This window comes from Lathamus discolor, chromosome 2, assembly GCF_037157495.1.
Source record: "Lathamus discolor isolate bLatDis1 chromosome 2, bLatDis1.hap1, whole genome shotgun sequence".
NCBI classification, from domain to species: Eukaryota; Metazoa; Chordata; class Aves; order Psittaciformes; family Psittacidae; genus Lathamus; species Lathamus discolor.
Window position 1 is genome coordinate 66,547,707 of NC_088885.1, and position 27,574 is coordinate 66,575,280.

Consider the following 27,574-nt stretch of genomic DNA (forward strand, 5'->3'; position numbering starts at 1 on the left):
TTGTGGTCTATACTTCACAAAAAGAAGCATCCAGAACTCAATTTAATTTTGCTTCTTGGGCACACTGCTCTTTAGCCCCCTGTGCCTGGTACCACTCTGAGGAATAAAGCTGTGCTGACCAAAAGTAGTTAATCTTAAATTATTCAAATGAAGCAAAACTCAAGCATACTGGGAGAAATTTAACTTTTACATGACCCCATAATAATATAAAAGAATACAGATTTTGAAAGTTTACTCTTAAGACAAACCCTTTACTCATAGGCAGATTTCTGGATTTAGTTATTTTACATACTTATGCACTTAAAATCATGCAAAACCTCTTAATGTCCTCTTCAACTGTAATTGTTCATCATCTCAATTTAAAAGAGATCATGCCTGTGATAAGCCCTGAGAAATCTGATCTTATCTCATAGCTCACCCTGTCTTGAATAGAAATTTGGACAAAGAACTCCCAAGGTCCCTTCTGACCCAAATTATCCCACGTGAATCTTGTATCAAAGGATCACTCTCCCTGCAGGTGATTAATGTTGAACTCCATGTCCCTCCTCAGGATCTCAAAGTGGAAAAAGTATTTACCCAAACTCTAATCAGCTAGTCACGCTGGGAAGGAGCTGTCTGAGTACAGAACTATTATTCACACTTTTGCCAGGACTTTTCCTATACCAGAGGGAACATACATTGCAGATGGAAGGATAAATGACATTTTTACAAACAAAATAGCAACCAAAGAATAGAATGGAGTTTGCAGTTCAGAGACAGATACACCAGTCTGTTATGGGTGTACTTGATTGTTGGTGCGAAGAACTACATAGATGATAGAATGAAATAGCAGAAAATCTAAAGTAACTCTTGAGTTTTCTCAAATGGCTGTTTCATCTTTGTAATCTTCATAAAGCAAGACAATAACTATTAAGTTCAAGGTGGAAAAAAGTTACAGTTAAGGTGTTTTGGACTATCAAAAGAAGGAAAGGACAAGCTGAAGGCATCAGTCAAATCTTCAATTCTGGATTGGCCATTAGACTAGAAGCCTATCTTGGAGTATAAAAGAATTCAATTTTCTTAGCCATTACTCAATTAGAAATTGCTATCCCAGTGGTGCCCCTAGAAAAGCAAAAGTTAAAACATCATGAACAGATTTCCTGGCATACATATTTATATGTTCAGCTCCAACTACTTAGTAAGAGGTTTTTTTAATCCCTAACAAGTAAGGTAGTGCTTCACAGCAGTCAAAAAAACAGGAGTTTCAATTTAATGTGGAAATAAGTTTGAGGAAAAAAAACAGTTGTCTTCAGTTCTACAGACAGTTATGTGGAACATGAATTGTTTACCACATACTCAACTTTCACAAAATCCAGATGTACTCAAAGGGCAATATGACTACAATTATGACTGGTGGTCCCTTTTTGTTTAAAAAAATTACTTTTCTGAGTGCATGAAAATCCAAATGTCTGTATTATGCTAACTTGCTTTTCAGAATGATTGCTCACTTATTAATTTGCAAAATTCACAAACACAGCAGGGCTCAAGATAACATACTAAGGTACCTATCAATCACTGATTTTTCCACTTAAAAACCCCACCACCTGCTTTGCTGTACTTGCTATTGAAATAATATTAAGACAACAACAAAGAACATGAAAATAAAGAGGCTGAAGTGAATTCTAGAGGGCAACTCGTTCCTAGCACCAGCATTTGAGCAGCCTCTAGTGGGAACCGCAGAAAACACTGTGCTCCTGAAGAACACGAATGACCACTACAGATCCCTCCAGAAGACAACAGGCCTGCTTTACTGCAACACAGGTTTCAGATTTTTTTTTTTTGAAGTGAAAACAAACTTAGTCGCTTTTCACAAAAAAAGTTGAAATTAGCTCCATAGCAATCACATCAGCTACAGTTGTGAACTAATGTCTCTCCTACCCAAATGATAAGGTATTGACTGTACATTGAAAGAAAGTTCCAAATAAAGCTACACATATAATGTTTGAAACTTTAGCCATGGTTCTTTCATCAACTCTTATCTATATTCACAGATAAATAAGCTCATACTTTTTAAAAGGTATTTAGCAAAAATAAGAAATCTAGAAATTAATTTCCAGTTTATAGCTCACAGCGGCACCTACAATCAATCTGCCCCAGAAATGTTCTAAGGAACATCTGCAAGAGCACTACTTGGTTTTTAGCTCATCAAGAAATCTCACAACCAAGTGCTGAGGCAACAATCACCATCTCATGCTGAAACAGCACTGCTATGAAAAACACCTCCTCTTTTTAATATTTTTAAAGAGGCTAAAAAAAAAACCAAAACAAAAAAAACACCAAACCCCAAACCAATGTACATTTATATTAACAATTTTCACAGCACTAATATGCCACACTTGAAAGAAATATTTTTATTAGATAGCTGAAAAAAAAACCAAACCCACCCTTGTTCTTTAGACATAATTCGAATAATACTAATTTGTCCTGTATTTCTTACACTATCACAGATATGACAACAATTTTACAAGGTTTATATTTTTTAAGTATGTTATTTGATCAGATGACATTAGACAGAATTATCTTCTACCACTGTACACTGTTTTTCTCAGTTTACAAACTATTCAGGTATTATTTATCTAGAACTCAACAACTACAGAAACCAAATTCTGTACCTGAAAACACTTCCTAAAGTTTAGCCAATTTAAATTTACAACATTTTAAACTGAAAATTACATTACCTGTGGTTCTGCAGTAGTACAAAAATTGTTAGAAAAGCTACACCAGCGCTGTATATCAGAAAACAACACTGTTTTCAATTTTTCCTACAATAACTTTACATGTAGCTTTCCTGCACTGGACAGCCACTAAAACAACAGAAACCACTAAGAAATAAAGACATTTTTTCCAAAGTTCATTCATTTTCTGACTAAAAGGCAAAAAGGCAGAGAACAAATGATGGAAACAGTAACATCAAAAATTTCTCTCTACCTCTAAGTCAGACAGAGCTTGCTAAAAGCTTAAAATGAGCAGTGAAAGACACACATATATACACACACATACGGGAAGAGATCAATTCAGTTGCAACACTTGAAAAAGTCTTTATGTAGTTACAGTCCTACTAGTGCCCAATTTTGTATTCAAGATACAGATATTTCCAAGTTTACAACACCAAACTAAATGCCTTTTATACATACATATATGTCTACCTTATAGAACAACCCTATCCATTGAAGCATTCTGATCTGGAGCCTATTAAAAACTTCCTGTTGAACATAGGTATCTTTACATTACATTATTCAAATTCTATGGTTTTACATACATCTCCCCAATATTTTCCCCGATTTTCTCAGTTAAAGATAAATCCCATCTTATCTCACACAATGAAATTCAGGAAAGCAAGAAAGGTAACAGAATTTTTAAAAAAACTGGTCAACCAGTTAGAAAAATTGTTTTAATTAGTAATAGAGTAAGATTTTCTTTAAACATTTTCCCAACCACAGATCATGCATCACTTACAAAGTTTTTACAGCTCTCCTAACTTTAAAAATAAGTTTAAAATAAAAACCAGTAAAACTAGAGCCTTCTAATGGAAAGCTGCGTTCTAGAGCACTGCATCACAAAACATTTCTTCAAGCTCTTGATTTCAAGAGCTATCAACTGCTAGATGCTAACAAAACAGAAGCTGTTATTTAAGTAACAAAACACAATTCAGAAGTCCAGGCTCAAATGCCAGGTTTGTGAAAAACCCTGATTAACATACTGCCTGGTCTTAAATTCACTTTTACTTGACCAGTATCTGCTAGTATCTAAATCCTGATGTAAGCCACAATTAAATAGATAACTGTAAATTAATGACTTCTCTTCCCAAAGACACTCATGTCTTCCCCAAAGAGACAAGTCTACAGGCTATTACTCACTGCACTTTTTCCTCCTAAAATTACTGCTTTCGAGGTTGTCTACAAACAGATGAACAGAAAATAAATTTTATAATCTATAGAAGATGTTCCTGGAAATATACTGCATTGTTCAAACTGGAAAAATCTTCAGTATTTATAATAAATTACTAATAAGTATATTTCATTAAAACACAAGTTCCTGCTGCAAAACAAGAACTCAAAATATAGGTATTAAATTCTTAAAAGTAGTTCAAATGTTACAAAAATCAAAATCTTGTGTTTCTTGAAAAAGATACTGTGACCTTATATTTCACAAGTTTTAGTACATTTTCCTTAATGTCTGAAGAAGCCATTAAGAAGTCTTAATCTCACTTCTTAAACAAAAGGAACATGGCCATATGTTTCTCAATGCAAATTCTGAACTAACTGGATTGAATTTTCCAAAGCTAGAAAATGGCAACTTTCATACTTGATACACAATCTGAAAATTGAGCATGATCTTCTGCTCTAGATCTAACAAACTAGGATACCTCCCCTAAGCAGTGCAAAAAGCTTCTGTTTTCCCAATGGATTTTCACACCAATCTAATCCATACTTTGGAAAAAAGTATTTATTAAGGACTAGGAGCCAATAGTTTTTATCTCTGTAAATATATGTGCAGCCTTATTTTCCTCCTAGTCTCACCAGTTCAAACATTTCTAAATATCCTACAGATAAAAACTGGCTTAAGTGGCAATTCAAAGTCTGGACTTTGACAGGACAGTAACTGTTCTGTTCACTTTTATATGAGAGTACTTTTTTCGTAAAAGTTTTCTACAGCAGCTACAATACACTGCATAATACAATAAATTTATCAAAGCACAGACTTTTCACTTGAAGTGAGGAATGACTAATAATCTGAGCACCTAGGACTTTATCAAAGTGCTAATGATAATGTGTGCTGTAATACACATCAAAAGCTGAAGAATCTATACATGACTCATAACAAATTTAAGCAGGTCATTAAAAAGGCTAATTTTCATCACCTGAGATTTCTTTAATCAAAACCAGCCAGGGTTCCCATATCTACTTTCAAAACAAAAGCATAAGTAGATTTAATAGAAGCATATCATGTCATAACACAGACCTATTACTTTTCTGAAATGATGAAAATTAGTCAAATGACATCTTAGATACACAACCCAGGACACAGGAGTTTATAATTCTGTATTGACATTTTTTTGGTTGTTTATTGGCGTTCTGAGTTCAACTGTTGTGGTTTAAGCCCAGCCAGTAACTCAGAACCACACAGCTGAAAGCTCACTCCCACCTTTCTTCCTGCCCCTGCTCCCAGACAGATGGGTAGGAGAATCGAAAGAATGTAGCTCTCATGGGCTGAGATTAGAACAATCCAGTAACTAAGGTGTAACACAAAACCACTACTGCTACCACCAGTAATAATAATGATAAGGAAAATAGCAAGGGGAGAGAATACAACCACTCACCACCTGCTGACCGATACCCAGCCAGACCCAATCAACAATCTGGCCTTTCAGGTAACTCCCCCCAGTTTATATACTGGGCATGATGAGCTGTGGTATGATTTTTGGGTTGTTGGGTTTTTTTGTTCTGGTTTGGTTTTTTACACAATGTTTCACTCGTATTTAAAATTCACAGCCACAGAATTAGTCATCTCTTGGTAAAGAGAATTCAGCTTACACGTATAAGGCAGATAGTTTGGGGTTATTAAAACTATAAACAGGGAGTAGAATACCACAGCAAATTTCTGGTACATCACTTCCAGAAGTGTAGATGTTGACTTTGGTATAAATTACACCTTTCTATTCAAATAGACTATACTTATCAGAAAAAAATCAATTAAAAAAATTCACAGTAGTTGGCAGGAACTAATAAAAACCTCTAGGTAAATTACTTGAAATCTGACCCATAAGGTAAAGATGGTTCAAATCTCACAACCGTAGCAATAGACTTAAAAATTCACTAGCTTACCTGAGCAGAATGGTTTTAAACCTGCTTGCACAGTACCAAAAATATTCTGGAGACACTGAGCCTTCTACAGTCGGGGTAAGATTAATTCTGGTTCATAAAGCTGTATCATTAGAAATGGGCAGGTAACTCCAATTCATCAGAATTTATATATGGCATTTGCAGTTATGAACTCTAAAGACAATTCCATTAGTTTTTTATTATATTGTTTATCTTTGGTCTACCAGTGGACTGCATCACTTTGTTCATGATGATATTAAAATCAGTATTTAAATAAATCATTATTTGAATGGATATTTCCTTCGAAAATAACTACGCTTTTCAAAAAGCCAACATTAAATGGTTACCACACAACAAACCCTTACTAAATAAGGTGGTATAAGAAAATTGTAATAAAAAAATGAAATACACTCCTTGGTTCAGAAAGAAACAGCAATGTTACTAGCAGCCTACCAAAGAACAAAGCCAATTTGTGCATATCCACTGACCATAGAAGAATGAGAAATTAACCTCTGAACACAGAAAAGAACTCTCCTTTTCTTCACATCAAATGCCAGCACACAAATCTAGCCCACCCCGCAAAAACAAGAGCTGCAATTACAGGGAAGAATTTCTGTGTACTTCCCAGCTGGTGTAAGAATAGTGCAGGCAGTGCCCCTGGGGAACTTAGTTACTAAAATCTATGCACAGACAGTTTTTCAAAACTTGAAAATGAATGAAACTTGAATTTGATTTTTTTCCTTTTTTTATGGAGGCATCAAGAGGCCTAGTATTGACAGAAAGGCTTGCTATTTGTCAAACACAGCATCCCCATTTCAAGGCTCAGTAACACTAGAGCTTTTCAGAGACTAAGAGGCCAAAACATTCTTTCCTAATTTCATTTTCAACGGTGGATCAACTGTTTGGTATGTGAAGTTTCTATTAGTCATCCACTAAAGCATCAATCTATTCATCTTTTCATGTTTTCAATTAAATCAATGGATTAACATTTGGTAAAGTTATAAAAATCAGAATCCATCTAACAAACATCAGATATCTGGTAACCTTAGTACGTAGCATTGCTAGTTTCACAAACGGAAAAGCTGGGTATCATTTCAGAAAAGCGTAACCCTGTACACCGACTTAAACTATGGAAGCTAGCTTTGGAAATAAGTACTCTTCAACAAAAAGTTTCTGCCTTCAAAGTGTCCAAAGCCAGCTAAATTTCCTCCCTCCCTCCCCAACAAATGAACAACAGCTGAACTTCACTCTAATCCTCTGTAATGACTTGAATGCTCGTTACGTCTATGAAATCTTACCTAGGCTTGCTGTGAGGCATTCCAGATCTGCTAAAAACCCAGGTATTTGTTGGAGCTGATCCTGTAGTTCCACCAGACTGTTTCTTTTCTTCTCCCAGTGTGCAGAAAGCATCACAACTTCACTATCCACCAGCTGAAACAAACAGGTTCTTTACTTTACTTGCAATTTTATGTACCCATTTATGAGCATCTTGACTAATTTTTTAGAATTAAAGCATCTGCAAGCATAAAGTCAGCATGGGAACCCTGTAGCACTGCCACTTGTGTCCTTCTCAAGTAAATATAACATGCTAAAGAAAGACCCTGTATTATGAAATATTTATATCAAAATGCATTGATCAAAACAAGATTAAAAGTTATTTCTCATTATACTAATCAATACAGGAAACACTGGATTTTATTAACAGTAACATGCATCTGGAATTTTGACAGCAGTGTTGCACCGGTATACAACATTGCAGTGCTGCAATGTAAGGTTTATTTAGATCAATTAATTTACTTTAACATTGCTAATCATACCAATTTAATATTAACAACAAAACTGAAAACTCTGTACATTCCAAATACTCTAAAAAATTAAAAACAGCAACAACTTTATGAACACTCTACATTAGTTCAATGTTTGCTGTTTTTCTTAAGTTTTAATATACAGTAGTATAATGAGGATACACTGCTTAAAAAAATTTAATAGGTATCAGATTCTATGAAAACCAGCAAGATCAAGAGATCTTATTTCACAAATGTTCCCCTTATATATGATACTTGAAATGATTCAGTTATAGTTTCTCTGCTCTTAGTTTCATTATCCATTCTTCCTTAGCACACAACTGCAGCCTGTGCTGTATCTGCATTCCAAATTCCCTGGGTTTGGTAGAATTTAGTTGCTGAAGCTGAAGAAATTGAGGTATGGGCAAAGTTCTCAAATATTTAGAATTGTTCTCACATCAGACAGACTTTGTTAGAATTAACACAACTTCTCCCATTTCTGAATTCCTCCAGCTACCTAACACTGCCAAAAAGCCATCCTGGTTTACCAGATCGGGTTTGAAAACTTATTCCAAAGCCTAGTGAATAATGAAACACCTCAGAAGAACAACATCCTTATCTAAATAAAAACAAGTGTATTTTTGAAAATGAGACATGGGATTTGTATCAGTTGAATAGTAAAGCAAACAAAACCCCGCAAACCACCATGAGATGGGGGCAAACACCAGAAAAACATTTCAACCCACATATAACTGAATGCAGCTAAAATTACAATCATTTAAAAGCAGTATTTTTAGGACAATTTTGTAGATATAACTTGTAGTTAGCATCTATAATTTAATATAGTAAGACTGTAGTCAGCAATTAAAGCTTGAAATTTTCACTTGCCTTTCTCTATTCAACATTTGTAAATAAGACAGCATGAGTAGTTTATCTGCTACTGGCTAATACTAGAAACAGGGCACTGGACAAGAGAATCTTTAGGTCCTTTAGATATAGTACTGTCAATCTTGTGAGTGTACACAATTTTTATTTTAATGAACCCTGTATTTTCTACTTCTATTAAAAAAAAAAAAAACCAACAAGCAATACACATCTTGTATTCTCCCAAAAGGAAACATCTGAATTTCATGGAAAATTTCAAAGTCCTTTGGTATTTTTTTGTTCTAATTTTCCTAGGTGTCCTGGGTTCAGCAGTAGCAGTCATTTTTTTCCTCCTTGGTGGCTGCTGCAACACTGTGTTTTTGATTTTTGGCCTGGGAACAGTGCTGATAATGCCGATGTTTTTAGTTACTGCTCAAATGTTTGGTCTGGCCAAGGACTTTCTGAGCCTCACGCTCTGCCGGGGAGGAGGGAAAGCCGGGAGGAAGCAGAGACAGGAAACCTGACCCAAACTAGCCAAAGAGGTATTCCATACCACAGCACATCTTACCCAGGATGTAACGGAGAGTTACCCGGACGGGCTAGGGCACTGCAGGGTTGGACGAGGTATCAGTCAATGCTCAGTTGGGTGGGGGGAGGCGAGTTATCAGTTGGCTGGTCCTGGGGTGTTGTATTCTCTTCCCTTGTTATTTCCTTTATCATTATTATTATTGGTGGTGGTAGTAGTAGTGATTTGTGTTATACCTTAGTAACTAAACTGTTCTTATCTCAACCTGTGGGAGTTGCATTCTTTTCAATTCTCCTCTCCGTCCCTCCAGGTGTAGGGTGAGGGCAAGAAGTGGGGGGAGGGAGTGAACGACTGCGTGATTTATGGCCGACTTTGTTTAAACCATGACACTGGGAAGCTGTAATGTTTGAGATGAAGGCTACACTGGTTTTATATATACAAAACCTCACATTGTTTTCAGAACTACAATTTTAAAAGCAAACTAGTACAAGTATTACAAAATTGTAAGCAAATCATTTAAGACATCTTAAAAAAAAAAAAACAACAAACCCAAACCAAAAACCTATCATGAGCAGTAAAACACACAAAGCTGGAAGAAAGAATTTAATCTCTAATAACTGAAGGCTTTCACTTGATCACATGGAAAAGGTGGGCCATACTATTAGGCAAGAGAAAGAACATAAGATACTATCTTTCTTACCCTAAATACACCTCTTCAAAACAGGTTAAACAGTGGGGGTCTCATCCATGGCAGAAAGATACAGAGAAGACTCCTAAGGAAACCATATGAGTCAGAGAGGATGCAGCTGGCCAAAGTGAAAGTTTCAGCCAGGACAGAGAACCTCACGGCTCAGTCCTGCTCTGTGTCATGGCCACCCAGCTTACACTGTCTGCCCCTTAAACAGGCTTTGAAATGGAAAGTCTGGTGCAGACCAATGCATTGGTAGCACTTACTGGAAGTTTTCTTTCCCTTCATTCCAGAAAAAAACCCCACACAACTTGTTGCTTTATTTCCAAGGTAGGAAAACTGAACAAAATTAGGGAAAAGCACAGACACTTCCTGAATCTTTTCAGCCAGATGATCGAATCTTGCAGTTTCCTGTCCATTAGGAGAGGGCAGCAAACAGTGCCAGTGCAACAGCCCTGCCCTGATAAAAAACAACAACATGCCCCAGGCCCAAATACAGTCTGTACTTTCCCAGCCTGAGCTGCTTTAAAGAGCCACAGCAGTAACATGCAACATCACTTCTGCAATTGTTTACATTCCATCACATTATTTAATGTTTACATTACATTGTTGACATTACTGTTCATTGTTTACACTGCCATTTATTGGCAATGTTAAGTTGTCTTATGCAGTCTCAACTAACTTCAAATTTTTTGAAAAGTGACGGAAGAGTGCAAAAAATGACCACCTGAACTTCTGGATATGTCTTATTTTAACCATCACCTTGTCACATTCTGACTAAGTCGTACTTCTCAATACTCTTCTCTAACCCAACATATCCCACAGAAACACAGTAAATTGATATAATTACTATTTTTTGGGTAAGTGCAAGTAGTGATTGCAACCATCTGAACAAAGGACATTAGACAAATTCTGGTGTCAACGTATCAGTTAGAAAGTACTTCAAAGCACTACGAAATTCTCACACTCAATATTTGTTATAGAAATTGAAATATCAGAAAGTAAAAGGAGAATGAACTTCAGATAATTTGTTGAAACATGGCTACAGAGAATTTCTACTTTTTACAGTATCTATAATTAATACTTTATGAACATTAATTGTAGGCTGAGCATCATCAAATCTGGAAGAACTGTGAGAAACAAGAGGAACTGGATATTCTGAACTTTTCCATTAGCTGCCTGTCAAATACCATCTTAAAATCACAGAAAAACAATACAATGTGGCATTTTTCCCAAGCAGCAATACAGAGCATTACCTTCTCATTATACTGGTTGTACAGGATCCAGCTGGGATGGAGTTAATTTTCTTCATAGCAGCCCACATGGTGCTGTGCCTTGGATTTTTGACCAAAACAATGCTAATAACACACCAATGTTCTAGATATTGCTGCATAAAGCTTTTACGATGTCAAGGCTTGGTTCTTCCCCAGTCATCCCCGCTCCCCCTGCAGCAAGTAGGCTGGGGGTGGGCAAGAAGTTGTGAGGGAGCACAGCCAGGACAGTTGATCATTGGCCAGAGGGACACTTCATATCATGTAACATCATGCTTAACAATAAAACCAAGGCTTTGGTCTTCAAGGTAATCATTGCTCTGAGACTCGTCTGTGCATTGATCTCCTTGTGGGAGGTCGGGAGTGACTGTTTTAGCATCACTTGTTTTTCCTCTGTTCTTCAATTATTAAATGGTATCTATCATGAACCAAGAGTTTTCTCATTTTTGTTCTTTGTGGCATCTCTTCTGTCCCACTGGTAGGGGAATGAATGAGGCTGTGTGGGTGCTCACCTAGTGACTAGGGTCAACCCAGTATGCTGGTACTAAAAATTTTAGTTTAAAATTCTTCACACATTTTTAAATATTTGAAGTGTGGTATTGTTAATTTTTTCTTACCTCTCCAGCTTTTGCACAATCTTTTGCTCCTTTGTGAAGGGCAGCCCAAGCGTCTTCATATCTGAAGAAAGATAAACAACTATTACTGTGTTCCCCGTAAAAAGGAAGAGGATTTCATGGATGCCACTGTGCTAGTATTTATAGGGACTACCAGAAATAACAGTTTAAAAAGCTGTACAGTTCTTTCTGGTATTTACTGTTTTACAAAGACAAATACACAGTAAAAAATTATTTCTTTCAAAGAAAGTTTTTAAACCTACTACCTTGCATTAAGAGCTAAATAGACCCAGCAATATTTATAAGACTGCCAATAAAAGCCTTAATCACTATTGGAATCCAGTTTCAGTAAGAAAATGAAAAAAAATTAACAAGATGATAATCACACATACACCCCCAAATAAAAAGAACAGGTGTTTGGACTTTTTAAGGTAAAAATATGAAGGATATTTACAATGAAGATCACTCATGTTACTCAGAAAAAGTATGATCAAGTACACATGGAATACATTTTCTTTTCATGGCAATGATAGGCATACCATCACTATCAGAACAGAATGAAATCATATAAAATATGTAAAAGTCATAAAACATCAAAGTAAAACCACAGGCTGGGCCTCAGGGCTGGTTTCCTTCATTCCTGTGCATTAGACAATGAACTGAATAATCTTTCAAATGTTGCTTTTCCTCCAGAAGTTCTGTTTCATTAACATGACAGCACTTAAGGACTGGGCAAGCTCTAAACATATTTACCATTCAGTACCCACCCCCATTCTACTAACTGCAGAACATCAAAAACCCTATTAGTATCACCTTCATTTTCTTCTAATTTTCTCAACCTGATAAAAGTTACTTCTGAAATTACAGGAAGCAGACACTAACAAAGAAAGGGAAGGTCATACCTGCTCAGTATTTCCAGTCCAGCACACTCTGGCAAACACTGAACAGTTCTAGAAAACAAATTGTAAATATACACATTGTTAATGCATACAAGGCTGTTATAAAAGTAACAAGTGCACACGTATCTGCTTTTGACAGATATGCTGAGCACAGAAATATTCCCTACTGTTCAATTTCACAAACATTTTGTCAATTCTGGTTAAAATGCATTACCCAGTATATCTTACAAGAGTATTTCAAAGCTAAGGGTGGCTTTTTTTGAAAATAATACTACTACACGTTCTTTGTGCCTCAGTAAAGACATTGCACTTGATACATTCTATAATATATATTCTATAAAAATAATTACTAAGGTAAAGAACATGGTCAGTCTAACGCTCTAATGATCTACTGAATGCATACATTTTCATTAATAACAGCTTGAAATATAAAGGCAACTTATCGTAAGTTACAGAAAATTAACAATGCAGCATTTTAAGGATGTATTATGTGAAAATCTTGACGCCATCCAAGATTTGTCTCTTATATTACCAGAACAGGCTGTTTTGCACTATCATCCAAACAACTTGAATGGGGGAAGAAAAAACAAACCAAAAACCAAGCCAACAAATACTATAAATGAAACTTTTTTTTTTTTTCTCCTTTAAACCAAGGGAAAAGTGATAGTCAGTGAGGCGGAAAGGGACCTCAGGCAGTTTCTACTGCAACTAAGACCCCTTATTCGATCAGACTAGCTTGCCCAGGGCTTTGTTCAGTTGCAATCTGAAAACCTCCAAGGGCAGAAACTTCACAGGCTCCTGACTGTCCTCATAAGGAAAAAGTTTTTCCTTATATACACAGCCATGCATCTTCTCAGCAAAGCTGCTTCCCAGCTAGTCAGTTAGGCCCAGCCTATAATGTTGCAGAGAATACTTTCTTCCCAGGGAAAGACTTTTGGATTTGTAGCTCCTGAATTTCATGAAGCACCACTTGGCCCATAAGGTCTGTTATGGGTTGAGTTCCTCACACTGATCTTTATCCACTACTGGTCAGTCTTTTCCTTAAACCCTTTCACTAAGCACAGAGGACTGGGAGACCTTGTTTGTCAGGACTGAAGCAACAAAGGCACTGACTACATCTGCTGTCTCTTAATCATCTACCCCATTCATCAACAACACAATGTTTTCTTTGTTCAGCCTTTTAGAACCAATGCAGGGCTGAAGCTCTTCTTTTCCTTAACATCTCCTGTAAATGCCAGTTCTAGGTGAGCTATGGCTTCCCTAAAGCTATTCCTGCATGCCAAAGAAGTTACGAAGAGGGTATCAAAAAATTATCCTTGACACCTTCCAGAACTCTTCTTGACTGCATATTGCTGTGTTGTCCTTTCAGCAGACATCAAGGAAGTTAAAGGCCCCCCCAAAAACTAGGATTTAATGATACAGAGAATTCCTGATGTTGTTTAGCAAAGGCACCATTTGTTCCCTGATCAGATGGCCAGTACCAAGCTCGCACTGCAACACCTCTGCTTCTGACCCACAAGTTCTCAGCCTTCCATACAACCAAGCTAATCTATGCTTGTCCCAGCAAAGCAGAAGTCACTCTGGTATTCCCCTATTTGTGATGATCCAATTGCTTCACCCAATGATTTTCTCAAAAAGTGATGGATATTTACAGTACACCAGATGAACCAAAATCTTATGGACTGGAAACATACAGAGAAGGCAGTTGCCTAAAATAGTTTTATTCAAACCTTCACCCATTCTTAGTTTAGTTTCCATGTCTTGTCAATACAACCAGTCTTGTGTTAAAAAATACAATATAAATATCCAAAACATCAAGCTTCAGAACTAAATAAAGTTTATTTTACATGCCTTATTTTTTGTTCAGGGCTTGTTTTAAAACTAATTTGTGTCCACACACTGTGTTTTAGTAAAAGCATGCTTTACACTGAAGCATATCTGAGCTTATCTGAAGAACAGAGACATCATTTACAGATATTAAGTAGCTTTTCCCTATAGCTTACACAGGTTGAAAGAATTAACAAGGCAGTAAAATGGAGAGGATAAAACCAAATCAAACAAAACCCACCACAATTCTTAAATCTTTTTGAAACAGGTAATTGAAGTACTCCATTATATATATATTTTGCACAATAAAGACTCATACTGCTGTTCTTACAGTAAAAAAAAAATGAATTACGATTTTAGTACATGAGATTCCCAGAGATTGGAAACAACTACATTTCAATGTACTTCAACCTGAATCTTGCATAAAGTACCACAATAATGCTGAATACTCGCATAATTTAAATAGTCATAAATTCATTAAGGGCCATCAGAAATTATTTAAGCCTATCAATGAAGGCTCTACTGAGCAAAGTATTTTCTCAACATTAGGGTTAAACTTTTCTGTTGTCAAAAGAGTATTCTGTAAGATTACATGCAAATGTTCTTTACTCTTTAGAACTGTAAATGTTCTATGTAAGAGCCACTTTCAAATTTTTCTGTATCAAGAGCATCCTAGATCAATGCTATACATTAAGGCATTCAGAAGTACCTCTGCCCGCTTTTTTTTGCTTCTTTTGATTTGTCACCCAAAGTCTTCAACCTATAAATCAAAACATACAAAATTAAAAAAAAAAAAAAAAAAAAATCAGACATTTCCAACACCAAAACCAGAGAACAACTTGTCTGAACACACGTGTTAACTCCAGTCTATTACAGTTAATTTTGTTTCGGCTTATTTCACAAATAAATCAAATTTCACTTAGTTTTCCAGAGAATGTCTTGCAAAATTATTTCTACTGACACTGCTTCTAAATTATGCGATTTTTTTACAAGTGCATCATGCAGTTGGGTATGAAAAGCTTAATGGGAGCTATACAGCCAGGTCATCCAGCTCTTGATACTGTTTCCTTAGCAGGCAGGTACAGATCTGCATAGAAACAACCAATCTAATCCTGAAGAACACTCTACAAGAAGACATGTGCCAAAGAAAAGCATGACAATCACAGAGACATTCATACCCATTTGCTCTAAGTCTGCCAACACAAAACTAGCACGAGCACAACTTTTCTTCTGGCAACTATCAGAATTTCCAGCAGCATGACCACAGTGCACTGCTTTTGAGCTTATCTGAGGCTTGCTTCAACTAATGGTCAATTTTAAACTGACTGGTACCCTGCTCCTAAAAGAAAACCCAAACCAAACCAAATCCCCCAAAACACCAATGACCAAACAACACATACCCACCCCCAATTCTTTTCCACTCTTTACTCTTTTCTAGTCAACCCATATATGCTAGTCAAATTGACATGGTAGAGCGAGAGTCAAAACCCCTGGCAATTCTCTGACTACCATGATGATGGATATCTTCTACGGCCTTTGGAGTCCCAGCTGTCAAGGACAGCAAGCTTTAGGAAGAAATAAAGGACACAGAGACATCAACAAGATGAAAATGAGCCCTAACGTCCAAAGATATCCACAGAACTGACACAGAGATATGTAATCTTGAGTGACCCAGTGACTGAGAAACACCCTAACATACAGATATTCAGTCTGCTTCTACAGTGAGCCCAATTATTCCTCCAGTCTTGAACACCACCGATTTCCAGGAACTCAAAAGAAGAAACCCCAACACTTTACAGCAAAACAGGTGGTTGACAAGTTGAGGAAAGACATGCTAAGGCATGTCTCAGCTCCCTGTTAAGAGAGCTGTCCATAATAGTTCGGTCAAGTAGCAACAACTACAGCACACTGAGGAAGAACATTATTGCAGAAAGCTCTGCAATTTTGCCCTTCTCTGTTATGTTCCCCAGTATACATCCCCACTTGTAACAGCAGCACTCCTCTGCATATAGAAGGAAATGCTGGGTCACAACTACCAGTTCTCTTACCAGAGTATCTGCCAGGCAGTCAGATGAAAAGGCTAAAGGATTTATCACTAGACTACACAATATCAGCTTCCTTTCACCAGCATTCTCTATACAAAGTAGAGGTAGTATGAGCCACAACCCTCAAGCTACCAAAAGTACACAAATTACTGCCTGCGTGCAGACAAACACAGTTCACTGTTCTGCTGTTCGGGCTTTTTTTCCCTCCTCCCGTAGAAGATCCCTTACCACTAAATGGGTCAAAATCAAGATCTCTCACTCACAGGATACACAGAACTAGACAGCAGGCACAGGTGAGCCGGGGAAAAGGAGCTCATTTCGTTGTACACAGAAGTGGCTAGCAACCCTAAACTGCTCTTTCTTTAGGCCACACAACACAGATTTAATATTTTTCAGCTGCAGACAAAAGTTCCCTTAATCCTTTGGAATTGATATTGTTTTCTTAGAAGCCCTGGAACAGCTTCTCCCTCCCTATGCTTCAAAAGATCCAACTGTTTCACTTTGTAAGCATTAATGTGTAGTTAACAAGTTGGCCACAACTTGCCCAGCATTCCTGACATTTTGACCATTCTGAGCTAAAGTCTTAACAACATGAAATTACTTTTATTACCAGTTTGGTGGGGATAGGTGTTATCCAGAACACTAGGGCATTGAGGTTGCATTGTCCAAGAAAGCAAAGGGGGCAAAACAGGACAAGCCATGTTCTGGGCTGAGTGCATGGGAACACTACAAGAAACAAATGGATGCTCTCTAAAGCCTCTGCTATTGTGGCTCTGAGATACAGGTTACCAATGGCAACAAAGGTTACACTGCAAATGAAAATAATGCTTAAAGACTGGACACTCCAAAAAGGGCACATTAATGGAGCTGCTAAAACACAAAGATGGAAATGATGAAACCAGAGACTGTTCTCGAAACATAACAACACATTGCAATACAAGCAAAAGGGTGAATTAGAGACTACATGGAAACGTATCTACTCCACTGCAGCACTAAAGGGAAATACAGAGTTAAACAGCCATCACAGCCAGCATGTTATGACCTTCTTGTTGTCCTCTTTCCTCCTTTTTCAAAAGAACCTTGCACTATGCTAAGACATCAATCCCTGTGAGAAGTTCTACAAATAACAGCAAAACTGAAAAATAGACTGCAATAAAGCAATGCCTTTGTAAAGACATTTTAATATTTGATTCCCTTTGTTAAGACAGATAACATATAAACAATTTACCTGACTGGTTGGTAGCTTATTCTGTTAGTTTATGTGGAGCCTTATACACCAATGCAAATAAGTCATTATGAAGTATTCTGGAGCAGATAGACATCCATCATTGTATATAAATATGTACCATAGGGGTATTACTGTAAGGCAGCCTCAATACTGCCGAAGACCATGCAGTTTTTAAAAGTAACTGTTTACAACACAACACTCTCCTGTGGCTCATGAACAACAGCTTTGCAGCACATGCATGACCTTGTTCTCCAGCCACACACTGACTTCCAGTAACACCCATCTAGACCACCTGCTTGTACTAAAGCTAAAAATAGCATTGATACAGGACCTGTCTAAAATACCCTTGTGAGGCAACATAGGAAGATTAACTTTCTACTTTTTAACGTGGCTGCTACTTCCACTTTTCCCGTGTTTCTTTTCTCCAAGTGACAGTAACTCATCTTTCAAGGAAAGAAAAGCTTTTCAATACGCCAAACAAAGCACAGTGATGCCCTTTGAAACAATTACGTTAATCCATAAAACCTTGAAGGTCAGTCGCTTCATAAAAAAATCAAGCGCGTTAACTGACTCCATTCACATCTTCCTCATTCTCTTACAGCAGCAGCTCCTCTTCCCTTCCCCTGACCGCAACCTCCTCCCCTCAACTCGCCCTACGGCTGCAGACGACCACACCAGAGACAGAGCTCACCACCCCGCCATGAACTGCAAAGACCCAGCGGGAGGAGGGAGGGAAAGCAGAGTGAGGAGGTGGGTGCTAGATCCCGGGGCCACATTTCCAGCCTGTCCCAGCACCGGGCAGCTGCGCTGGGAGAAAAGGGCTCCTACCAGGGGCTCCCCCCTGCCCAATCTCCTCCTCTTCCTCCCTCCAGCCCGCCGCACCAGTCCCCGCCCTCCCCCAGTTCCCAGTCACCTGCTTCCCCCTCCCCTCCCGGCCCGGCTGTGGGGCGCTGGTCCCTGTCCCGCTCTCCCGAGGGCCCCACCGGGGCGGCACCCACCCGGCGGTGAGGTCCTGCTGGACGCTCAGCAGCCGCTCCCGCAGCATCTCCAGCATCGTGTTGACTTGCCTCAGCGGCTGAGACCGCGGCCCGGCGGGGCGGGGCGAGAGGTGGAGCTGATCTCCATGACGGTAGTGACCGCCCTCACGCCGAGCGGAAGGTTTACCCTCTCTCTTCCGGGGGCGGGAGGCCTGAGGGGGCGTGTTTCCTCTCCGGCGTTAGTGTCTCTTTGGGGTTGCTGAGACCTAGGGTTTTTGGTGTGCGTTCTCGGGGTGCGAGTAAGGCTGGGTAGAACTGCGTATAAAGCCCAGGACGCGTTAAGGATAGGTATTAAGAAACACGTGGATTCTAGAAGCTGCGGCGAGCGGCTTTTTACAGACCGCAGTAAGCGCCTTGGCAGGTCTGATACCTCACCTTAATGATTTTGACATCAGTGATAGTAGTGTAGGAGTGAGCCCGGGGAACCGGGCTTTGTGGCAGAATCTGAAAAAGTGTGGAAAGGAAAAACACTGGGTCTCCTGGGATTGCTGGGTTCTTGCAGTAAAGGATACATGGTAACTTTTCAGGGTCCTTGCAAAGCAAGTAGTTTGTGGCCCTTTCCTGTTTGGAGACTGTCAGGCTTGTGTACATAATAATGACTCTTAATGACACCCCCGCCGAAGGAAAAGAAGTAAAAAAGGCTGTTAGTTATTACAAACAGTAAATAGTCACAGAATGGTTTGGGCTGGAAGGGGCCTTGAAGATCATCTAGTTCCAACACCCCTGCCACAGGCAAGGACACCTTCCACCAGACCGGGTTGCTCAAAGCCCTGTCCAACCTGGCACTGAGCACTGCCAGGGATGGGGCAGCCACAGCTCCTCGGGGCAGTCTGTGGCAGGGCCTCACCACCCTCACAATAAAGAACTTCTTCCTTATATCTAATCTAAACCTACCCTCTTTTAGTCTAAAGCCATTCCCCCTTGTCCTGTCCCTACATGCCTCTACAAAAGGTCTCTCTCCATAAATAATTAAAAAAGAAAAAAGTTAAAATATTTAATTAAGCTTCTAGATACTATCTGTTCAGATAATAACTATTACGAGTCAAGTCAGCTAGCCAATACAGTTTAAGTGGAATAAGACCTCTTCAGAACAATTGGCCGGTCATTCTGGATGACTATTTATAGTCACAGTAATAGGAAGACCATCTCCTACTCTGTGTGGTTTCAGTTAATATTTGTGGAACACAGACCCAGGATTTAGTTGAATGTCGGAAATCTTAAATTTCCATATAATTGAGACTTCATTTTTGTATAAAGCAGCTGAGATTTCAAAGTCAAAAGATTTTATTTGTTAACCACTTAAGTTTTAGTTAAAAGTTCCAAAAATACTAAGTGGTGAGCACTGAAATATTTTGTTACAAGGGGAATGTATACAGAGGCGGATTGTTGAGTGCGAGTGTGTTGTCCGGTACTGCAGAAGTATACTCAGAGTGGTTCAAGGTACATTTAATCAACTGGAAAAGTGACACCATATTAGAAGAACATGGGAGCTATAGATTGTTTCTGATGTGGCTTATTGAAAACCAGTATTGCTCTTTGTCCTTAATAAAAATAGAAAGCTGAATACAGCTAAGAAAAAATTATTGGGTTGATCACACCAAGCATTGAAATTGATGTGGCTTGTCTTGTGTGGAGGTTGGGAAGACATTTTGTGGCAGACTGTATATTAAGTTCTGTAAAAGAGCATGTGACATTTAGATGGTATTTTTCTCTTCCTTGGCCTAGCAACAGTATCTGAAAGTAGATACTTTCCAGTTCTCTGGATATTTAGCTCTCCAGAATAAGAGGGGAAGGACAAGAATCAACAAGTTTTTTCTGATGTAGTCACAGGCATACATTACAAATGCTGACAAAGGCTGTGCTACGTGGCCTTAGGTAATATACCTGTTACAGGACTTAAAATTTTCAGAAAACAAGGGAGGGGTTTTAACTTCTGATTTTCACCTTTCCTTTGAGAAGACATACGCATTTCATGCGTTTCATCTGTGTGGCACATTTTTAATTTTCTTGTGAATGTTTATGTCAATGGTGGCCCTAATAATTCACAATGAGTAAACGCTTTTAGACTACAGTACTTCTTTTGCAGTTAAAAAGAAACTATTCAAAGACTGCTGTCTTCTACAATTTCATTGCCATCTCTGTGTAGAATTTGGGAAAAGAAATGTGTTGAGATAGTGTTAACAGTCACAGTAATCCTAGAAATACAGGAGTGGGAGAGACTTCTGAAAGCACATGCTGTGCTCAAGGGCTGTGTGAATTACAAATATGCTGTGTAGAGTTTGTTTAACTGGTTTTTAAGGACTTAAAATGAAGGAGATTCTGCAAGCTCTTTAAGTTACCAGTTCACATGATTAGCTTGATCTTGATCTTTTTTGTTTCTTGAGTGAGTAATACCAGTTCCTTCCCCCCTCTGCCCCCCTCCTTGTAGTCACTTTCCAAACTTATTCTTGCTGGTCTGATCTGGACATCACCCAGTTTGCCCAGAAAAGTCAGAGCTCTATGGCATTTCCATTACCGAAGCTGAATTACATACATTACATTTTGTCCTTAGAGCCTTGCTAGTAGAAACTTTTTTGGTCTTTGTGTAATTTTTGAATGCTTGAAGTGGAAGTGCTGTATCAGCCCTGCTTTAACTTAGGAGATACACCAAAGTCCAGTGGAACTGAATTCTGCTCTCATTAAATGTTTTTACTCTCATTATTGATCCAGTTTTAATTTTTTTCAGAATAACACAAGTGGTGCAAAATAATGCTGAACATCAGTTAAAGCAGGGAGCAAAGGTCCCCTGCTTCTTTTTCAGAAATACATGTAATGAATCTGAATCCAAGTTCCACTTCTCTCATCGAAAACTTGTGTTTTTTGTGCAGTTGTAGATGGTTTGAGGTGTCAGGTGGGGGCAGTGCTAGAGACCAGCACTCCTGCAATAAGGCTCAAGCAGAGGCTGAAGGCCCAGGTCTAAGTTTAGGAGGGGTTCCCAGGCCCATAGTTAGAGGGTGTGGATGGAAGCCACAGGTGAGGTTAGTGAGGGCCAGTAAGTGCCCACAGGGGAGGCGAGGTTTACTGAAGTGTTGGTCAATAGGGCTCTCTAGAAACAACTTGTGTCAAATGGTATGATAATTGCTTTAATCTTGTGACATCATTGTGCAGTTGGATAGGTAGGGAGAATTAAACATATAGGAGGGATAGCTTATGATTAAGCCATAAACATGTTTTAACAATCTCTATTTTTAGCTTTTAGGTGAAAATTTATGATTTATAAAGGTCTGTAGAATATGACTAGAAGTTGACTAATGGACATTATAGCTCTTGGACTCTATAAATATTTTATTTTCCTAGCTTGTTCTGTACTGATATCAACCTTAAACATTGCTATAAATAGTGGAAATAAACTTCAGTTCCAAAGCTCTATTATTACCATTTCAGTCAATAAAGGCTAAAATGAAAGTGTGCATTAAGGTCTGATTCAGCATTTCCTGCAGGAATTCCACTGCATGCTAAAAAGAAAGCTTGGTGTCTGTCAGACTTTTATGTGCCCAAAGCTTCAGCAGGGTCATATGACATAAGTGGAAACTAAATTTGAGTATTACATCACAAAAACTTATTGTCAAAGTCTCACTTATTCTGAGGCCCCGTTGCCATTACTAGGAGCTTATAAGAGCTCCATTTTCCAAATTTACCTTTATAGCTTCCTAATAAGAGTTAGTTTTTCCTCTTACCTATACTAACTCTTAGGGCTTTAGCAATGCAATAAAGTCTCTGCAGATGACATGAAAGTTTTATATGAATAGAGAGTATCTTTTTATCTCAATAAAGAAAGTTGAGTTTGGGTTTTTCTTTTTTTTTCTTTTTCTGGAAACTAGCACAAGAAGATATGGGCAGTAATCATTGCCAGTCCTAATGAGAACTGTAAGAATAATTTCTGTCCCACAAGTAAAAATACTCTTAGTTGGGTTCACACAAGAATAGGTATGGGACTTAATCTCCAGGTTAATGTAGGTTCAAAGACTTGCTTTAGATGTTAACTTTTTAATGGACCACCCTTCTGACAGCATGAAAAATATTTCTAATTCTATCTTTAATATTTTATCTATGAAAAATTTGGAGATTGGCTTAGTCCAAGATAAAAGTTTGTATGTATAGTACTTTGCACTAAGAAAGTGATTAAAAAAAGTAGAATGGAGTTGGAATTGATGAGCCCAGAAAGGTGTGTTATAAATGAGACTTAACTGGAGTACAAAATAATCAAAACATATGTTAACTTCAGTTTCACTGTTTCATGGAAGAGACTTTGACAGGAAGCACATCATAGTGATAGAGATAAGTAATGGTGAAATTCCATGGTCCTCATCTCCCACTCTACTTACATTATATCTGGTAACTGAATACGTGATGAATTGCTACCTTTCTGACCTGTAGGAAAATGTTGGGGGGGGAGCGTAGTTGGTAGCTTAGCAGAGTTAGGAAGCTAAACAAATCCCTTCTGCAGGATCATAATTGCTAAATCTGATATTAGGGAAGGAATAGGAGCACATACCTGGGGCCAGACATTTCTAGGGGCAGCCTGGATGTAGTGGGGTAACACATGCTGAAAGGAGTGACCATCTCAACATGGCTGCTGTTCCTCTCCTTTCTTGAAACCTACCCAGATTCAGTGGTGTAACTTTATATTTTCTTAATCTTCTGTCATAGCTGTGTTCAGTCATGGATGTGGGAGCAATAATTATGCTGTCACCACTGAGGGTGGTAGAGCTTGAAAACTACTTACAATGCAGGACAGGGACTCCTGCTGTCTTTCCTTCCCCTGCATCCTCTTTTCTGCCTTCACTGTATTATCTTTTTGCCATTTTTATATAGTGAGCCAAAACCATCCCGTCCTCAGTGCTGGTATTGTCAGTGAGGCAACAGAAGACAAAAAGTTAAAGCTGCTGCTGCTTGAAGCCTGTCAGGCATGGTACTGTATAATCAGATTGTGCGCTCTGGCTGTTGCTCCACCAGTGAACTTGCAAATGAAAATTGAGACTGAAACTATTTTCTACTCTTACTAAAGTTTGCTATCTTTTTTTTTTTGAGTGTGCTAAGAAAGTGTCATTGAAATAGATTAGCAGTGGCTCCAGACTGTTTCAACTCATGTTCTCTCTTCCCAAATTAGTTGCATTGACTTTATGTCTGACATTACCTAAAAGACCACAAAACAGTATTTTCTTTTATCAAAATAACAACTAATAGGAAGGATCCTTCAAAAATTAGGACCGTATTTAAGACATTGTAATTTGGATTCAATATCTTGAAACTTCTGTACAATTAAATTCTTTGAAGTTAATACAACAGTTTTTTAAAGAAAGGGAGGATCATAACTCCAGCTACTGAATTTAGTTCAGACAGAGTGTGCCAATTTTGAGGAAGGGACAAAATCTGTATTGAATTAGCCAGTTCCACTAGAGGGCACAGCTGTGTATAGAAAAACAAAATCAAGACACCGTAGCATTCGTTTCTCTGGAAGGCATGTACCTTAAATAAGCAAGTTATTACTGATAATGTATTAAGTACAATTCATGGCTTATTTAATCTCAGAAGGATGCCTTAAAAACTGGTACTGGTTTGAACAGGATCAAGCTCAGTGCATAGTGGCTGCCTGGAATTTGATGCAGTCACAGTGTTGCTTTCATAAACTCCTTTCTCCTGGTTAAGCAGGGTGGGGAGATCTGTGTTACACATGTCTATTGGACAATGCAGATGATCTTCGTGGGAAAAAAAGCAGAGACATTAGCCTCATGTTCCTGCCTCCTTGCAGAATACTAGGTTGTGCTGTTTCTGATGACTTTTGCATTGTTACTTCTGTTGAAATGATCTGAGGGGATGCACTTTGGAACAACTGGTTTCAAATGCAGCCATGCTGCTGTGTCTTTGTGAGGAGTATCCCATGGTTTTACAAACAGCAGCTGCCTATATCAGGCAGGTTTAGCCTGTTAGTTAGAAGGGATACTTGGGTAGACTGCATAACTTGCATAATTAATGTTGACCCAGTTGTCAACAAATTAAAAGGATGTACTAAGTATGAATTAATGCTGTACAATTATATTTGGGGTTGTATTAAGTAGTTATGTTGTGCCTGCATCTGCTATTTTTTGTTGTTCTTGTGTGTGATTTTACTAGAGTAGGCATTGTATCCTATGATTAGATGTTCCCCTAGGCTATAAAGCACAATTGGTTTGTTCGAGGAAAAAGTCGTATGTTTTCCTTGTCGTTGCAGTGCTAGAAAATGCTGGCGTGACTGTAGCTACTCTTACGGGGCATTGAGGAGGGAGGTGGCTTGGGGGAGAGAACTTTAGTCTTTTGGAGGTGTTCCGAGGGAGACTCGCTTTGTATTGCTGTATGCTGTGCTAGCGCTAGGAGGCTCTCCTGGTGTCTCTGTTCTGATGTAACTGAAGCGACAGAAAGACTGCAGAGAAGGGGCTGCAAAAATGCCAGGGAACTGCTGCGAGCGGATGGGATGTGTCATGAAGCACAAGGGGAGTTTTAGGCGAATAAAATGCACATTTCCCCAGTGCTTACTGCTCTATTTAAGTTCTTCTGTGTTACTTCAATTTTCTATTAACGTGACGAATTTTTGCTCCCCTGGATGTCAGAAGCATAGTTTGAGGGAAGTAGAATGAGGCCCAGAGTGAGATTCTTGAAGGACAAGTGTACTATGTGTCAGTTTTATTGATCAGAGGCAATTAGCTCAGCCATACCCAATTAGGACAGAGTTTTAGTTTTATACACACAGACATTAATCATTCATTATCCAAGTGAACTCTAAAGGGAATTACAACAGACTAACAGAATAAAGTGGCTGTTCCTTTTCTGTTAATGGAGGGGTTTTCTAGATTTGTATTTGGTGCTAAAATGCTTATTTCACTGGTCTCATCTTACATTAAGTCTGCTTTTGGGTTTTAGCTTTTTAATTTTTTTTCCATTAGCAAGATCTTAATCATCTGTCATTCTGGCCTTTCTAGTGACAAATATCATCCTATGAGTGAATGTAATTGTTTTGGGTTTTTTTCCCCTGTTAACTCCTCCCCTTATTTGCTGCTCTTGCTTAAGGCAATTTTTGTTGAAGCCTCCTGGCTGACTGCCTAGCATTTGGCTAATAACTCTGTGCAATTGTCAACTTCATACTGTTTCAGGGTTTGAAATGGAATTCTCTTTCCTCAGTTTCTATGGGTCTGCTCTTTACTGGTCCATTATGCATAGAATTTAATCCACTTATGCTGTAAGTAGCTTGGAGATAGAGCTTTTTTTTTTTTTTTTTTTATCATCACATGTTTTATTTACTGAGTGTAATTCAGTTTGAGTGAAATGGAATAGTCATAATGGTTCTTGTACCATTGAAGAACTTTTTATCACAGTGCATTTTGTCAGTTTGATTTATTTTATCTGTAAATTTACAGTTGTGGTGACAACACAGAGTTGCTTTACTAGCTACAGTAAAAGTACCTCATCCTTCTGGAAAGTACTCCATATTTCAAATTATATGGCTTCAGGGTGGACCTGAGAATTGCATAGGTGAGTTTTGATTTAAAGTGTTGCCTGCTTGCTCTCTCTCAATTTTCTTTTTCTTTTTTCTTTTTTTTTTTTTCTATACTTTTATTTGGAAAGTAGCTGACAGTGCTGGATATCAAGGTGCATTGCATAGACAAATACTGTTTATGCAATAGACACTAAGGCAAAGAAGAGAAATGCTCATATTTAGGTGCCTGCAGTTACAGAACTGGCTTTCGATTGTTAAGTGAGATGTGCCCATTCTACCACATCAGAAAATAAAAGACTTCAGTGCCAAATTTAAGGCACTGTCTTTGGTCATTCTGGCCTGTATATCCCAGTACACAAAATGAAAAAAAAAAAGTAGGATTGAACCTGGTTGTTGATGGTACACTGCTGTGAGATACAGTACTGGCTTCTATAGGAAGTTTTCATGGTCTGGACTTCCCAAGAATGAGAGTGTTGTTCAGACCAAATCTCTGACATGGACAAATCTCCCATGCATGGGAGGCTTAAAGAGCCTTCAGCAAAATGTATGTATTAAACTGAGAAAGAGAAAATACGTTGCCTTTACTGATGCATCTGAAACCTTTTTCCTTCATTCTGCCTTTTGCCAGCAACAAAGATAAACAATATTTGTGGCTGAGCAAGGGAACTATGTAAGGCTTGAAAATACTGTTTTTGTTCTCTGAAGAGTTATAAATGTTATTCATAACCAGAAAACTTGCCAGTAGATATACTTTTTGAAGAGTCCCAGACTTTCAAATGCTCTATCATACATTCTTTCTATGGGCAAAAGACAATAAAAATAGACTTAAAGAGAGTGTTTATAGCATTCCTTAGCATTCTAGCAGTACCCTTACGAAGGAATTTTACATCTTTCAGAAATTACTGAAGTTCTTTCAGTGCAGTGTGTCAAACATTGCTTCAATAATTCATGTATTCAGCTTTTAGCTCCCCAATCTTACATGTATGTTTACACAGCAATAATATCCATATCTAGTAGCCAAATATTTGCTTGTTCTCATAGAGCAGTTCCATGCAATTTTTTCAGCATGACTCCAGCAATTGTGTGATAAACTAAGAGCTTCATAATGATTTAATTATTTAGAGTCATTTTGGACTCCAGTAGTGTGGTAGGGAGTTACAAGGACTATGAACTGCTCTCAGGTTTTAAACTAGATACTTGTTTCAATCCAAAGATATGTATTCAGGGTCTGGCTTTAAAAGTCGAGGTTAGAGCTCTTCCATCTCTGAATCTCTTAGCTTCATAAAATACCAAGGTTTTTATTAATTTGCTTGCTTAACTATATCCTACAACCAGCTGCTTCAACTAGAAATTATTTTTACTATGTAAGCAATAAACAGACTTAAACACTGCTATTTCTATTAGGGACTGTCCGTACATG

At 38.2% G+C, this 27,574-nt stretch overlaps 1 protein-coding gene across 3 annotated transcripts in view; it reads right to left on the bottom strand.

The window, feature by feature from the left end:
- DTNBP1 (dystrobrevin binding protein 1) overlaps positions 1-18,782 on the bottom strand; it is a 74,347-nt gene extending 55,565 nt beyond the window's left edge. Inside the window, exons 1-5 of one of the 3 annotated variants that reach the window (XM_065667290.1) lie at positions 18,606-18,777; positions 15,044-15,094; positions 12,511-12,558; positions 11,612-11,672; positions 7,160-7,292 (exon numbers count right to left, since the gene is read on the bottom strand). In XM_065667290.1, the coding sequence (XP_065523362.1) occupies positions 7,160-7,292; positions 11,612-11,672; positions 12,511-12,558; positions 15,044-15,094; positions 18,606-18,661 (349 nt within the window). In that variant the 5' untranslated portion in view covers positions 18,662-18,777. Of the gene's footprint in view, positions 1-7,159; positions 7,293-11,611; positions 11,673-12,510; positions 12,559-15,043; positions 15,095-18,605 lie in introns of all 3 variants that reach the window. The other 2 variants (XM_065667291.1, XM_065667289.1) reach the window with 2 other exon arrangements.
- Between the last annotated feature and the right edge of the window lie 8,792 nt (positions 18,783-27,574).